We start from the raw sequence: 17,333 nt of genomic DNA, 5'->3' as shown, positions 1-17,333 counted from the left end.
ACACCAACCAGTTCACCCCCCTGGACAGCTCAGTCAAGGCCTTCAAATACGCCGACGACACCACCATCCTGGGCCTCATCTCCAACAACGACGAGTCTATTTACCGGCAGGAGGTGGACAGAGCAGCGAGGTGGTGCTCATCCAACAACCTCCTGCTCAACACCTCCAAAACCATGGAAATTGCCATAGACTTCAGGACTTCAAAAAAGACACCCATACTCCCAATAACCATCTCAGACCAACCCATAACCCTAACTGAATCATTCAAGTTCCTCGGCACCCACATCAGCAATAAACTCAAATGGGACATTAACACCACTGCCATCATCAAAAAGGCCCAGCAGCGCCTGTACTTCCTCGGGCAACTGAGGAAGGACAGAGTCCAACAACGCCTGCTGGTCCAATTCTACACTGCCATAATTCAAAGCATCCTCACCTCATCCATCACAGTCTGGTACGGTTCCACTGATAAACACACCAAACACAAACTCCAACGCATCATCAAGACAGCCTCCAAAATAATTGGCTGCCCCCTCCCCTCTCTGGACTCCATCTACACTTCACGCACAGTCACCCGCTCTAATAAAATAGTCAACGACCCCTCTCACCCAGCACACCACTTATTCCAGCACATGCCCTCAGGTCGCTACAGGTCCATTCTAACCAGACACACACGCTTCACAAACAGTTTTTTCCCCACAGCAGTCCGAACACTGAACACCCTGGCCCGCCCCCCTTTGCACAGACGGGCAAGCATCTGTCACTGACTGACACTGTTACCATGACTGTCCTGTATGTATTTATGTATATATGTATTTATCGTGGGGATTGGGAGGTGGGCATTTTGATGTTTGATGTCTGTTTCATGTTGATGTAACCAGTGTTTAACAATCTGTACCGCAAACAATTACCATCAACCATTGTTGTGTCGCATTAAAGTATCTTGTATCTTGTATCTCTTTAGAGGTAGTGTCAGTGACAGGGAAACCGCTTCCGCATTATTCCCACTGCTCCGTTGTTGAAAGAATTGTTGATTGTGGGCGGTAGCTTCAACCACAGAGGGGGCTTAGATATGCAGATCAGCTCCTTGCTACGTAGGATAGCGAGTAGGGATGCACAGAATATTCAACCGCCGAAAATTATCGTCGGAAAATGGTTAAAAAAGGCCCTTTCGGCTTTCGGTCTTAGCACCGAAAAAATATCACTGAATGTCAAAGAACAGGGTTACGTTCAGAATCTAACGTGTTGTGATGACGTAATCAAAACGCGGCTACAGTCATAACATGCGCAATGTGTAACGTGAGCTCTTCAGTCCTGCGTTCTACAGCTTGTGATAACTCCTCTTGGGAGTCGCGCTGTTTCTATGTAAACTCTGCGAGCAACGCGTCCAATAAATACGTCTTTAACATGCTTTATATCCTTGCCATTACTATGTCCATCGCGGTTAAAAACCTTTTTAACTAACGTTAGCGTTAAGCTAGCTAACAACGCTTCCATTCCTCTTTCACTAGTCTCTCTTAACAGTTTGAGTGCCAGCCATTAACATGGGAAACATGGTTAAATGCCAGCACCCACTTCAATGATAGCGTTGTGAACGCATAATCTCTCTCTTAAATTATGGCTATGTGTCTAATCTGCCTGTCACTTATCAATGACTTGTTTGCAGTCAACATTGTCTAAACGGATATTTTTTTTATTTATTTTTTTTAAATCGGTTCATTTTCGTTTTATAGCATTTTGAAAAGCCCTCGTTTTTCAGGAAAATATATAGATTCCGTGATAAAAGGCATTTATTGGAATATTTGAGCATACACAATTTTTTTTTGACTCATAGCTACCAGTATAAACTATTCTCCCTCTCGTGTGTGTGTGTCTTTATGCAGATCTTTATGCAGTTTTAAAGCACCTTGGCTTTGTTCTGAATGCACTTCGTTGTAGTTATCCTACAGAGAAAAGAAAATGCACTTGACTTTAATGCAAATTTTTTGTATGCAAAGAGACCATGTTTAAATTGTACAATCTTTCAGCAGTCAGTCTGGAATTAATGTATGCATTCAAAAGTGCTGAATAAATGTTTTATGGACCCATAATAGTGATTATTAATATTATTTAAGTTAAGATTTGCCATAATCATGTCTTTTGCCATAATCAGGTAGCTAAAAAAAATACATTATATATATATATATATATATTAATAATTTTCGGCCTTTCGGCATTCGGCCAACTGTTTCCTATTTTTGGTATTCGGTTTCGGCCAAGAATTTCCCATTCGGTGCATCCCTAATAGCGAGTCAAATCAGAATGACTTAGTTCACTGGGGGAGGATCTTGTCTCATCTGAATTGGAGCAATCCGCCAAAATGAGAATCTGAGACAGAGACATTGTTGATACAACCCCACATTGCTAGAAAACAATGCTAAACACTGGAAAAGGCGATTTATAAGATAGTTCCCCTTTAAGAGGTGGTGTGCCCCTAGTGTTCGAAACATAAATACAACACCATTACCATAAATAATACAATTTCCAACATGTCAGTTTTGGCTTCTACACTGTTTTAGCTCATTTTATATCTCGTTCTTTTCTTCAAATGTTTCACCTTACTGTATTTTATTGACGTTATATATTACTGTTGTAAAGCACTCTGTGTACTCGTGCTGAGAAGGGCGCTATATAAATAAAGTTTTACTTACTTAAAATGGTAAATGGACTGCATTTATTTAACTATTTTATCCAAACCGCATTACAATTTGTTCCTCACATTTTACCCATTCACTCACACATCGACGGCGGAGGTTTATGTTTATTTAGGATCCCCATTAGCTTTTGCACTCGACAAAAGCTATTCTAGGTGACCATGCAAGGTGACAACCTGCTCACCGGGAGCAGTTAGGGGTTAAGTGTCTTGCTTATTTAACTCTAATCTAACTGGGAACCTCCGGATTACCAGACGACTGCTCTACCTCCTGAGCCACTGTCACCCCGTATGTGGTCCTAAATCAGATACAGGTCTGATTTGTTAATTAGCTGGCCTCCACTGCATTCAACTTATAAATTAAACCATAAACTGTGACTTCAGTGTCCTCCATGTTCATCATCATCATCATTATTATTATCATCAGTATTGTTCATTTGTGCAGCATGCAGGTTACTTCAGGAGCGTGACCAGTTCAACCTGGAATCTGATATCGCCCACATTTAAAATATAATGTGAACAGCCAAACAAAAACTAAATCAGATCTGAGCAATAAATCAGAATGAGAGCAGTAAGGCTTGCGGCGCTCACACCTGCTCACACTCCCGACTACGATAAAACGATATAGCGCCATAACCGAGGCCATCATAAACTAAAGGATGTGCGATTGCTGTGGAATTTATTTTCTTTATGACGCACACTGACAAAGAGTTGAACTCGTCGTTGAACTCTTGTTATTGGTGGAGACGAGGAGGCGGCGTGACTCACGGTAAGGACAGACTCTCCTGAGACATGGAGGCTCCTCCGTCCTCCAGCTGACACTCCTCCTTGGCCTCCAGCTTGGTCTCCGACTAGAGAGGAGAAGAGGAAAGACGAGGGCTCGGCTGTAACGTCACGGCTAGGGCTGATACACAGATACTAGAGAAGTATCACCATACCCTCACCCAGTACTCCATTTCATCAGTTGGAGTTGAGTGGATGTGTGACCGGAGAAGTGTGTGTGTGTAGTGTGTGTGTAGTGTGTAGTTAACAGTGTCAGCTGAACACACACCAAGGTATTTTCCACATTGTCCGTTTGTGATTCTGCCTAAAGCCAGGACTCCACAGTGCGAGCGTTTCACTCCATTAGTGACTACAATAGATGTGTGCAAAGAATTATCGTGGTACCGTTTTAGAACCGATATCGAAGTCAAAATGTTGGTATTGTGACAACACTGGTCAGGAGGGTATTCTGAAGTGACAGGAAGTGGTCTTTCTACCTGTTTGATTGTACTGTCCGCCCTCTTCCTCCAGAACCACCAGCGGCCGGACTTCTTTGGCATCTTCTCCTTCACCCAGGCCTCTTCTGTAGCCTAGGAGACACAGGGCACAGGTTTGGTTTCAACAGCAGGCCATGGGCATCAGGAGGCTCAATGACTCTGTAACATCAACCCATCTATCTACACTCATTGCACACACATCCACACACTCAACTTTAAACAACACTCACCTTAACACTCACTTTAGACACTACACCATATTTATCTATTTATCAAAGAGATTTGCACTATATCCATACCTCATTTAGCATCTTGCCTTTTTTAAAGTGTTTGTACCTCATTGTCTGCATTTTTACTTCATTGTACTTAGGTTGTATTTTAGTTTGTATAGTGTGTTTACTTACTTCTTTTATTTTTTACTGTATGAAGCACATTCTCAGGGGCTCAAACAGAACCAAGCATGTCACTGTAATGTACAGTACATGTACTTTATATGTGACAAATAAAAGCAAACTTGAAATATAGGGGGGGACACTTTAACACATTCCCGCCCAAGCACGGAGATCTCCGTGTTTCGATTCCACCTGTTGTGGACAGAAGCACGGATATATCCGTGGCAAGTTGTTATTGCTTTTATTCCATTTTAATAACCTATTCAAGGTCGCCGAGCGGCACTGCATTTACCCTACTCTTTGAATTCGCCAACATGCAATACCGGCCAGATCCTCTTAGGGGCGCTATCGCGATAATAGTGTTCCCTGTGGCAGAAGTTGTCTTTTTTTGGATCTCTAATGTAGTTTTCTACTCATCTGAAGCGATAGCTATTGTCTGTTGCACTGGATACGTTTTGAATTGCGGATTTCACTATGCAGTAAGGGGATTTATCATCAGCCAATGGACATATCGATCTACCAGATGGCGATCGATAACGGGGAAATGCTCGGGGGGATCCAACCGGCTCATGGTAAGATCTTTTTCACGTAAATTACAGCCCAATCGGGCATTGTTTTGATAGCCATCCAGGCGATCTGCCTATGTGGCTAGTTAGACGAACACGGTTATTGGTAATCAATAATAATAAATGACGTCCCCCCCCCCCCCCCGCCCCCCCTTTCATGCATACATGCTTTGGGATCGTGCCGATCATATGCAGTTTGAGTTATTTCTGTAGCATCTGTAAAACGGAAATGCCATTGGATATAACGTTAGCAGCTATTAGCCCTATATCTAGCCTTCCAGAAAATATACTAGTCCCAAATCCCGTATAACGCTTATATTCACTGCGCTATAAAATGAGAACCTATTGATGATTTCTTTTATCTTTAAGGCATTTTTGAAGGGATGGTTTATGGACTCAATTGACAATGAGAATGGACAGATAGCAATACTATAAAGTATAGATTTAGCTGCACAAACAGCCCCACGTTTGTTTACATTCCCCGGTCCTCTTGACATTAATTAGACTCATCCCAATGGCCCCGAATGTGTTAAGCAGGGGGTTTGAGCATCAAACACTTAATTTCCTGCATTCTGGTGCACCGATTTGTGCCTTTTCAGCATCGATTTATGGTAGAAATGTCTTTATTTATGTAAAGGAAAAGACAACATTAAGGTACCCGGCCGGCTGACACAAATATAATGGAATATAATGCAGTGAGGCTCTCAGGCGTTCTGTATTGCGGTCAAATATTTATTCTGCTGTATTGTTTCTGCACATTCAAACATATCACACGTGTTCTGGCTTGCGTCTGCAAGGTTGAGATGGTACGGTCCTGTAGGGGTGTCTGAAATGGTTGGTTATTATAGTTACAGGTACTGTAAGAAGGATATATAAATGTTTTGACCTCCTTATTCTTTACCTCTTTTGGGAAGAGGGTTGTCTTTCATATTAGCTATATTTTTTTAAGGGGAAAATTTACCTCTTCTCAATATTGAGGGGAACATTTCCCCTGCAACCCCCCTAAACCTACACCCATGTACACAGGTACAAACACAGTCATCATCCAGCAGACTGACAATATTACCCACATACACAGTACAAATAATACAGGAGGCTGGGCTTGGCCTTACCTTTGGTAAATTCTTCTGAAATGCTTGCAGACTTAAAATCAAGGGAGCAGCTAATGTCCAGTTATAATATCTGAGGATAGAGACGTGCGTTAGTAACAACGTATTGATAATATACTACTAAATGCATCCCTCTGATCTGATGTGACATGTGTTAGTAACAGCATATTGATAATATACTTATAAATACATTCCTCTGATGTAGATAGACATGTGTTAGTAACAGCATATTGATAATATACTTATAAATACATTCCTCTGATGTAGATAGACACGTGTTAGTAACAGCGTATTGATAATATACGTCTAAATACATCCATCTGATGTATATAGTGACGTGTGTTAGTAACAATGTATTAAAAATATACTTCTAAATACATCCATCTGATGTATATAGTGACGTGTGTTAGTAACAATGTATTAAAAATATACTTCTAAATACATCCATCTGATGTATATAGTGACGTGTGTTAGTAACAATGTATTAAAAATATACTTCTAAATACATCCATCTGATGTATATAGTGACGTGTGTTAGTAACAATGTATTAAAAATATACTTCTAAATACATCCCCCCGATGTGACAAATTAGAAGGAAAAAACACCAACTTACCTATTTGCTATTTTCACTACCAAATTGGGATTATCTATAATTGCTATATTTTCAGCAAATTCCTGATAGGTGATGATATGCTCCATGAACTTTTCTGAAAACGACAAAGAACAGAACAAACCCATTATATTTAGTCATTTAGCTGCCGCTTTTATCCAGAGACAACAAGTCAGCAGGAAGGGTACAACTCTGGCATGTAAGTAAGTGTCGGTAAAAATATCCATCAAACAGTGTTGAACTTGAGTGCTAGTCTTGAGTGCATAGTAGTATAGACATATTAGCATAGTAATATAATAATACACTTTATTTGTATAGCACCGGTCATACAAAATGTGTGTACTGTGTAATTGTGTAAAAGTGCTTCACATAACATGCGCAATGCATAAAGTGCAGAGATATAAAACAAGCATAAAATAGACAGCAGCTAAATGGACAAGGTGAAGGTAAGGCAAATCACACGGTTTTTCAGATTAGGATCTAACATGATTTATCAGGGGTGTGACTTGGATGGGGATGTGGTGGAGATTGATATGTGGGGTGTTTGGGGGACTGGCTGTTCTGGGGGGGGGGGGGGTTCACATGCTTTCGAGCAACACTGTACTTATTGTACTTATTTTATGCCTATTGTTATGTCTGCACGTTCTACCTTGCACTACTTTTATTGTCTTTTATACCTATTCTTATGTCTGCAATTTATGCATTGTTTTTATTCTGTCGTCTGTATGCAGATTTTATGCCTATGTTAATTTTGTGCTACTTGCTGTGGGGCACTTTGGGCTGCGGTCCATGTGTGAACGGTGCTATATAGATAGAGTTGTTGTTATTTATTATTATATTATAAAAAATGTATGCATTGAAATGTCTTCAAGTCTCGACTACATTGAAAATGACCTCAATTGTCCTTTTCGAGAATAAAAAAAGGGTTGAACGTCCCAATAGGCCTCTTTGTTTATGGTTTGATTATAGACAGTAAGAAAAAAAGAGTAAAATAGTGCAGTGCAATAAAATAGTTAGTAAAATAGAATATGCAGTAGTGCATCAGTAGTAGGTAGTAATATAGGCAAGGAAGATTATTTAGTCGCAAAGTGCATAATAGTAAAAGACGGTACGAAAGTTAGTCATTCAGCTCGTCGGCGTACAAGAGAGCATGCGACGGCCAGCCGTGATCAAAGCCTAAAAGGCCGCTTTGCGTCACAAAGGTACAAACAAAGTGAGCTTCGGAGTTGCATCTTTCCAGGAGTGCCGTCCGGCCGCACCTTTGGATATCTCTGCGTTCTCGCTGAGGCCCCCGCAGAGCGAGAGGGTGACGTCGGGGAGGTCGCTGGCCGAGTCCGACAGACACTCGGTGCCGCTGTCCGCCGCCGCGCTGCCCACCGACTGGGGCGACTGGGAGCCCGACGGCATCTCGGAGTCCATCCAGAGCTTGGCGGCCGCCTCCGCCTCGCTGGAACCACAAGACACGTCACAGATACATGGAGGCGTCAGCCACCGCTCAGGGCTTTGTTCAATATGGCTTCCTGTTCTTTTCACACCAATATTAGATCACCTCTATGACCGGTAATGTCACTAACTCACTCAGTCATTCACTCACTCACTCACTCAAATTACCCCAAGGGGATAGATAAATTAATATCTTGCGTTATCTTGGTAAATGGACTGCAATTATATAGCGCCATTATCCATTCACTCACACATTCACACACAGACGGCGGAGGCGACCATACAAGGTGGCAACCTGCTCATCGGGAGCAATTAGGGGTTAAGTGTCTTGCTCAAGGACAGGAATCGAACCCGGGAACCTTCCGACTACCAGACGACCGCTCTACCTCCTGAGCCACTGTCACCCCAGGAAGAGAGGGTGTTCTTCCAATTCGGCCGTTATCACAGTCAATGTGTGATGTTCATCTTTCATCAGATAATGTGTGTTTGTGTTGTGCTGGTGAATGTTTACGTTGTGCTGGTGAATGTTTGGGTTGTGCTGGTGAATGTTTATGTTGTGCTGGTGAATGTTTATGTTGTGCTGGTGAATGTTTATGTTGTGCTGGTGAATGTTTACGTTGTGCTGGTGAATGTTTATGTTGTGCTGGTGAATGTTTATGTTGTGCTGGTGAATGTTTACGTTGTGCTGGTGAATGTTTATGTTGTGCTGGTGAATGTTTATGTTGTGCTGGTGAATGTTTGTGTTGTGCTGGTGAATGTTTACGTTGTGCTGGTGAATGTTTACGTTGTGCTGGTGAATGTTTGTGTTGTGCTGGTGAATGTTTATGTTGTGCTGGTGAATGTTTATGTTGTGCTGGTGAATGTTTACGTTGTGCTGGTGAATGTTTACGTTGTGCTGGTGAATGTTTATGTTGTGCTGGTGAATGTTTGTGTTGTGCTGGTGAATGTTTATGTTGTGCTGGTGAATGTTTATGTTGTGCTGGTGAATGTTTATGTTGTGCTGGTGAATGTTTGTGTTGTGCTGGTGAATGTTTACGTTGTGCTGGTGAATGTTTATGTTGTGCTGGTGAATGTTTATGTTGTGCTGGTGAATGTTTACGTTGTGCTGGTGATAGGGCTGTCCCCAAAGCCTGTTTTTGGGCTTCGAACTTCGTCAGGGTTTTTCGAACGGACATTCAAACCTTCGTTTTTAACACATTAATTGCCAATGACGAGTATACTCGTTATAGCCCGCCAATCGTTGACGAGTATACTTGTTATTATGATCGTTATTTATTTTATTAGCTATTTCCATTCATAATTCATCCTGCTGTGCTGTAGGACTGTGTGGCACTCTGTCCGATACCGCCACCTAACGCCTTGCAGCCGCTATTGCACTCCATTTTAAACTATGTGGTTTGTTTTCTGGGCCGAGCTGCAGCGTGCAGGCAGGGTCTAAACACTCCAGCAAGACAAGCGCTTATAGGGATGGGATCGACGAGGGTCCCCGCCCGCCCCGTTCATTTTCTTTGGTGGATAACGTTAGACAGACGATCGCGATCAGTATTTGGAATGGCGATCAGATAATTGGATTATTCTTTTTGCAGTACATCATAGACAAAGTAAGGACTATATGTCTACTATATCAATCTTGCGTTGATCCGATAATTTTTTTCCCGCGATCGCAACATGTGTCTGTGGTGTGTGTGTGTGTGTGGGCGGTGTCCCGTTGGTTGCAATCAAAGCACGGAGGGACGCCCCCCCCCCCCCTTTCATGCATCGATGATGAAACATAATACCGATAATATAGATGCGATTTCAAAACAGTAGCGTGTACAGGCAAGAAATTACTAACGTTTTTAGTGAATTGCACGTATTGTTGCATGGGCCTGGTCTACAAGATACACTACACCACTAAGGTACCCATGTACATGTCAAAATACTTCCCAAAGGTCAGTGAATACCACGACACCAGAGGGAGCTCCACAAATCATGTCAAACCCAGATTCGGCTCAAACAAGGGACTAAACACGTTTTGCAATTATGCCACATCAATGTGGAACGCCCTACCCACAGCTGTAAAGGAATTTGAATCACTACCCACTTTCAAAACCACTCTCAAAGAGCACCTACGGGAGACTGCAATTCGAAACTGGCCCCTGTAAACGTCTAAACCCAACCCCCTCCAATGTACAGTTCAATGTAACCGAGAGAACCGTTCGCCTCGCCCGAGAAGGAAAAATGAAACCAGAGACATTTGGCCGTCCCACAGGCCAGGATACAAGGTTACAAAGGGTGCTCGATACAGCCGTCTAGCGTGATGCGGCCGGTATTGCACTTTTACATTCTCAGGATGATTCCCCATGTTAACCCCGAGTCTGTGTGCCTATAATGAATAGAAATATCGAATAAAAGAAATAACGATCAAATAACAAGTATACTCGTTGTTGGTGTTCAACGATTGGCGCCCAATAACGAGTATACTCGTCGTTGGCGGGGAATGAGTTAACTCTTTGGACGCCACGGACTTGAGCATCTTTTGTTCCTACAACGCCAACGCTCTAAGAGATAGGAATAAGTGGCGGTGTTTGCAGGACTATATCTATATTCTATATTATAGCTATGGATACAATACTATGGGCCCATTTGACATCAACTATCTATCGTTCAATATGTGAAAAAGAATTAATTTATTCATGCACACGTTCGCGTGTTATACCGTGGTGAATATAAGTATAGTTTTAGAGTGATCCTGGTTAATCCCAGAAAACGGCAATATGCAGCAATGCGTGAATTTCACTAAAAGCGTTGGCGTTTCTCGCCTGGACACGCTACTATTTCCAAATCAAATGTATATAATAGGTATTATGTTTCATCATGAATGCATGAAAGGGGGGGGGGGGGGGGTCATTTTTTGATGCTTTGATCGTCACCAACGGCATACGTTGTGGAGTAACGTTACACACACGTTGCGATCGATGTGAAATCATGGTTGGATCAAAGCAGGATTGATGTCATATAGTCCTTACCTTCACTAGGAGGTACCCCAAAAAGAATATTCCAATTGTCTGATCGCGATTCCAAGTATTGGTGTCCATCGTGTCGCCAACATAATCCACCACAACACATGCATCGGGGGCATTTGACGCTTCTCAATCCGATTGGGTGAACGGCTCGACTCGCCTGACCCAGAAAACTGAGCCCGGAGGGATTTGAACGTAACACAGAGTAAGATACAAGGTTTCAAAGGGTGCTCGCTACTGCCACCCAGCAGGATGCGGCCGGTATTGCACTTTGGCGATCTCAGGATGATTCCCTGTGGTAACCCGAGGTCCGTGTGCCTGAAATGAATAGAAATATCGAATAAAAGAAATAACGATGAAAACCCGACTATACTCGGGTCTGGCGCTGAACGGTTGGCGAGTTAACCCGACTATCCTCGGGTCTGACGTCCATCGAGTTAAAGCCTGCGGCACTTCGCATCTATAGAAATCCTGCTCTCGTTCCGTTTTAAAACCGCAGGACAAGTTTTCAGTTAAGCTTGGCTGTTACCTCTTAGGGAAGTATCGTGCAGCGACATCAGGTTCAAGTACATTCAGGTCGTCCAGGTAGATGTCCTCGGGGCCCTGGTGCTGGCTCCTCTTTGGGACACCTGGTACCAAACAGGAAACAGACTACTTTAACAGGGTATCATCTGCAGGGTTCAACAAGTTAAGTTTAAGACTTTTTAAGACATATTTAATACCACTTAGAGTAAAATGTAATACCAATCTCACGACCATACTAGCAAAAAAACAGCGACACTGGCGGCTGCACTTTAATTAACCAATTTAAATTGTCACGTGTTTAATACAAGCTCTCACCAGACGCAGCAAAATAATTATGAATTTAATACTTTTTAAGACTTAATACGGCGCAGATACCCCCGTTTGAACAGTGTACCTGTCCATACGTGTACCTCCCCTCCCCTCCCCCCCATGCTGCTATGATGCCTGCATTTCCCCAAAGGGGATCAATAAAGGACTATCTTACCTTTCTTTTTGGAGGGCGAGTCGCTCTTGCAGCAGACGTCCACCATGTCCCCAGCCAGCTGGGCGAGACCGTCGGTGGGGGTGGACGTAGACATGTCGGACGGCAGGATGTCCAGGGGCTCTGTGGGCGTAACGGGATCCATGAGGGTCATGGCGTCCATGGCGTCCGTGGGCATCAGGGGGCTGACGGGCGACAGAGGGATCACGGGTGCCATGGTAACGACGGGGGTGCGCGGCTGGGGCTTGACGATAGTACACACTAAGCCACTGTCGTCGTCGTCATCGTCGTCGTCTCCATGGCGACGCCCCATCCCGGTCTCGTTCTCCATGGCCTCGGAGCTGAGGATGACGCGGAAGTGGGTGCTCTCGGACGGGGTGATGGTCACCGTTTTTGGCAGCTCTTGCCTCTCCTTCTTGATGATCTGGAGGGAGAGCGTGGAAAGATGACATAAGATTAGATATTACTTTAGTGATCCCTGTGGGGGAAATTGAGGCCTCATAGCAGCATGGGGGAGGGGGGGTACAGGTATGGGCAGGGTAATAGTAGAAAGACATAATAATAGGCAATTCAATTCAATTTGAATATAAAAATATGAGAAGAATAAACAGTGTAAACAATATAATTAACTATGAATATAAAAATATGAGAAAATTAAACAGTGTAAACAAAGGTGCAGATGAGGGTCTGTATGCCCTATAGGTTATATTATATGTTACAATAAATATAGGCAACAAATCATTTGAATCTGAATATATACTATGAGTAAGAGTAAACAGTATACACAAGGTACCCTAACTGGCGAACCACCAAATTGGGTGGCGCTGATATAATCCTACCAACAGCGGAGTTTCAAACAAAAGACGGACTTAGGTTTACATAGGCGATCTGAGTGAGCAGCTAAAATACTATTTAAAAATCCCAGGACAACATTGAGGTTTCTTTCCAGGATATTTGGTCATTTGTAAATTGTCCAGGGTTTCCATGACTGGAAATCTAGCCTCTGAATGCCCAGGTATTCCAGGACGAGTGGGCCGAGTGGGCACCCTGACAGAGCGTGGTGCAGAGCGGTGGGAGGAGGCTCTTACTCTGGTGGGCTCCGGGAGCTCTCCCCAGGTCCACTGCATGTGGGACTCGGCTCTCAGCATGCTCTCTGACGGCCGGACCAGCAGCTCAGAGTCACTCTTGGGCGAGAAGGCCTGAGACAAGCCATGACTGAAAGAGGTGGACAAAAAGACACACGGATTAGAAGGTGTATCTGACCTGTACAGGAATACATCCAGCTTTCCTTTGATTAATAGAAAGCCGTTTTCTTATTTACATTTAGACATTTAGCCTGACGCTTTTATCCAAAGCGACTTACAAGTACAACAAGTCAGCAGGAAGGGTACAAGTCTGGCAGCAGCTAAGGGTCAGTAAGATTGTTCGTCAAACAGTGTTGAACTTACTGTAGTGCTACAGTCTTGAGTGCATAGTAGTAGAGACATATTAGCGTAGTAGTATAGGCACAGTATATTACTTAGTAGCAATGTGCATAATAATAAATAAAAAACGGTACGAAGGTTAGTGATTAGTAGTCGACGGCAAAACATTTCTATAAATTTTTGGACCATGGTGATGTGATTTATAGACACTCTCACTCTCACTCTCTCAAAACACAGTGTGCCTTACTTGCGTCGCGTGTATGAGTCGCTCTCTCTGTCTCAAGTAGCCAAACTTGAGACAGAGAGACTACACTATAAAAACGAACTGGATATTTGGATTGTGTGTGTGTATGTGTATGTGTATGTGTATGTGTATGTGTATGTGTATGTGTGTGTGTGTGTGTGTGTGTGTGTGTGTGTGTGTGTGTGTGTGTGTGATTTTTGGCTGGTGAGAGTGGCTAGTGACTTTGGAAAACCACTAGCCACAGTGACTGGTGAGCTAAAAAGTTAATGTCAAGCCCTGTGTACAACCACTGGAGAACTGAGAAGGACAGACGGGAAAAATAACAGACTAACAGAAAGGACTAAGTAAGAGCTAAGACCAGACCAGAGGAGTCTGGAAACAAGTGACTTTTTTCTGATGTGTATCTGACTAACAGAGAAAGGAGGAATGAAGCAGAGGGGAAGGTGAGAGGTTTAGAGAGAGGGAGAAAGGGAGGGAGGGAGAGAGAGAGGAAGAGAGAGAGAGGGGGGAGAGAAGAGCGAGAGAGAAGAGCGAGAGAGGACTTTGCTCTGTATCGTCAATCAATGGTCAAATAAATATTTGATTAAGGAATATAATATGCCTTTTTGTATTATTTCTGTGTATCAGCAAAATGTATAGATTTTTATGTTAGACATTGAGGGAAATTAAGATTCTCAGATTTTTTACCCAGTTAATCGGCAGGTGACGTATGTTGCTCAGTAGTTGCTGATGTCTGCTCAGGAGGTTTGAGTGTTTGCTCAGACCGAAATAAATTAGAGGGAACATTGCCCACCACTGTGTCCTTTATGATAGACATGATACATTACCCACCACTGTGTCCTTTATGATAGATATATATGATACCCACCACTGTGTCCTTTATGATATACATGATACCCACCACTGCGTCCTTTATGATAGATATGATACCCACCACTGCGTCCTTTATGATAGATATGATACCCACCACTGTGTCCTTTATGATAGATGATACCCACCACTGTGTCCTTTATGATAGATGATACCCACCACTGTGTCCTTTATGAAAAGGTTCAACGGCCTTCTCTGGTTGAAAGGCGTAACTATCGTTGGTATTTGTTTATTTTTAAAGCCATCATTGGGAAACGTCCCTCTTACATCACAACACTGTTGGAATGGAATCTTGGAACCTATTCTACACGTTCAAATGACTGGTTGGTTCTTAGGGTTCCTCCAGTTTTCTCTGAACTAGAAAAAACAACTTTTTCCTTTGATGCTTCCAACACCTGGAATGCCCTCCGACTGACTCTGAAGCTTCTTCCTTCTTTTGCTGCATTTAAAAGTATGACCTCCGACCACCGTGTGTGGACTTGTAACCGTCTTGACTGATTTCTATTGTTTATGGTTATTTATTGTGCCTATATGTATGAATCTGTTAACTGTGTCTTGTTATGTAAGCTGTAAATGAGGGTAACCTCAGTGTCTCACAAGTTCAAATAAAGGTTTGGAAATTAAAAGAAATGTGGGTGTGCTCGTATAGGGGGAAAACCCCCAACGTACCCATCGGTGGTAGACCAGTCCCCGTCAGAGTACGGGTACGTGTCCAGGTTGTGTCTGGCAGCGGGGAGTTTGGGATCGATGTCCCGCATGGTGCTCATCGACGGCGACCTAGAAGCAGGAGGATCCGTTAGTCCATTTGGAGTTTCAAACACAACGTGGCCCAAATGAAAAAGACAATTTGACCCTTTTTATTTATTTATTTTACCCAATTTAGTCGTTATGCCAATTATTTTCCTGGTCGTTTGCGCACATTGCCCCACTGTCGGCCTGGGGAGGGTGTAAACTATCACACGCCTCCTCCGATACATGTGGAGTCGCCAGCCGCTTCTTTTCACCTGATAGCGATGAGTTTCACTGGGAGAGTGTAACGCATGCAGAGGGTTCACGCTATTTCCCCCAGATCCCCTCCCTGCTACAAAAAGGCAGGAGTCGCTGTTTGCAATGACCAGGACTCAAACACCACCAACTTCCCACCCGCGAACACTGAACACTGCTAATCGTGTTAATAGTAGTAGGGACGACTGACCAAGGAGGTACCGCTGACAGCTGGATTCAAACCCAGTCTCTTGCGATTGGTAGGCGAGTGCTTAAGACCTCTACGCTACCCAGCCGCTCCCTGATCATTTGACCCTCAACCCACCTGGCGGCGAGTGCTTAAGACCTCTACGCTACCCAGCCGCTCCCTGATCATTTGACCCTCAACCCACCTGGCGGCGAGTGCTTAAGACCTCTACGCTACCCAGCCGCTCCCTGATCATTTGACCCTCAACCCACCTGGCGGCGAGTGCTTAAAGGGGCTATGCACTGCTATTCCTAGCACTATTTGGGCAACTTTACACAATTCCTGTTAGTCTATTGAAGACATTTGTAATTTTTTTTTCAAAAAAATTCATTGTTTTATATTTCTAATCAAGTACTCGAAACCATAATTTTTCAGCCTCGAGAAATCAGGCTGTTATGGCCTGGCTCCGCCCATAAGCACTTTGAGTGACAGTCAGACCACAGTCTGCACTGGTAGAGGGAGGGAGGGAGGGGGGGGAAGAGAGAGAGAGTTCAGTTCAGTTCAGAGTTTTTATTTGCCACATGGAATAATACAATCATAGTTTCTTCATTAAAAAATCATAAATAGTCATTCCATGGACAAAAGGAGCAGGAAGAAGAATAAATCTTATAGTTATATAGTTACCTGCCCCTTATTCCTAAACTAACATGTATTTTCTTAATGGTCGGCGTATAACCTTATTTACACAAATAATCATTTATACCATGAGAGAGAGAGAGAGAGAGAGAGAGAGAGAGAGAGAGAGAGAGAGAGAGAGAGAGAGAGAGAGAGAGAGAGAGAGAGAGAAGCCCCTCCCTCTCTCTTCCTTTTTTTCTTTCTATCACTCTCCCGTTCGGAGGTGTGTGTCGCGCGGACCTCCGTGCGGCAGGTCCCCCCCCCCCCCCAAGTGCCCCCTATCTCTCCCTCCCTCCCTCTCTCTTCCTTTTTTTCTTTCTATCACTCTCCCGTTCGGAGGTGTGTGTCGCGCGGACCTCCGTGCGGCAGGTCCCCCCCCCCCCCCCCCCCAAGTGCCCCCTCTCTCTCCCTCCCTCCTTCTCTCTTCCTTTCTGTCCTTTCTCTCCCACTCGGCTCTCGCTGATGAGACGAGGCAACTTTTTTCTTTTCTTTCTTTCAATCTCCCGTGTGGCGTGCGGCCGGCAGGTACCCCCCCCCCCAAGTGCCCCCTCTCTCTCCCTCCCTCCCTCTCTCTTCCTTTCTCTCGGCTCCCTCTCGGCTCTCTCTTCCTCTCGGCCCCGCAGCCCCACTCGCTGTCTAGTCTAGGTAGAATGGGGGCGGGCATTAGCTCCAACCACAGAGCCAATCGCATCACTGTGTCTATCCACAGCGCCCAGTGACGTGCTCAGGGACTTCAAATCAAAATGACCCGATTTACTAGAGGCACAGAGGGGTTGGGCTGAAACGGAGCAATTCGCCAATATGGTATTTAGACCCTAAAACACATTGATACGAACTCCTATTACTATAATACAATGCTAGAGACTGAA

The 17,333-nt window shown here is 43.8% G+C and overlaps 1 protein-coding gene across 2 annotated transcripts in view; it reads right to left on the bottom strand.

Moving 5' to 3' along the window:
* Window positions 1-17,333, bottom strand: part of lpin2 (lipin 2) — a 99,409-nt gene that overhangs the window by 29,627 nt on the left and 52,449 nt on the right. For both annotated transcript variants that reach the window (XM_084326772.1, XM_084326773.1), the window contains exons 5-13: window positions 15,288-15,395; window positions 13,169-13,295; window positions 12,084-12,504; window positions 11,604-11,703; window positions 7,889-8,076; window positions 6,633-6,726; window positions 6,022-6,091; window positions 3,952-4,044; window positions 3,461-3,543 (exon numbers count right to left, since the gene is read on the bottom strand). In XM_084326772.1, coding sequence (XP_084182898.1) covers window positions 3,461-3,543; window positions 3,952-4,044; window positions 6,022-6,091; window positions 6,633-6,726; window positions 7,889-8,076; window positions 11,604-11,703; window positions 12,084-12,504; window positions 13,169-13,295; window positions 15,288-15,395 — 1,284 coding nt within the window. The remainder of the gene's footprint in view (window positions 1-3,460; window positions 3,544-3,951; window positions 4,045-6,021; window positions 6,092-6,632; window positions 6,727-7,888; window positions 8,077-11,603; window positions 11,704-12,083; window positions 12,505-13,168; window positions 13,296-15,287; window positions 15,396-17,333) is intronic.

Source organism: Notolepis coatsorum, assembly GCF_963971535.1.
Source record: "Notolepis coatsorum genome assembly, chromosome: 13".
NCBI lineage: Eukaryota > Metazoa > Chordata > Actinopteri > Aulopiformes > Paralepididae > Notolepis > Notolepis coatsorum.
This window is presented reverse-complemented; position numbering and strand designations above follow the sequence as displayed.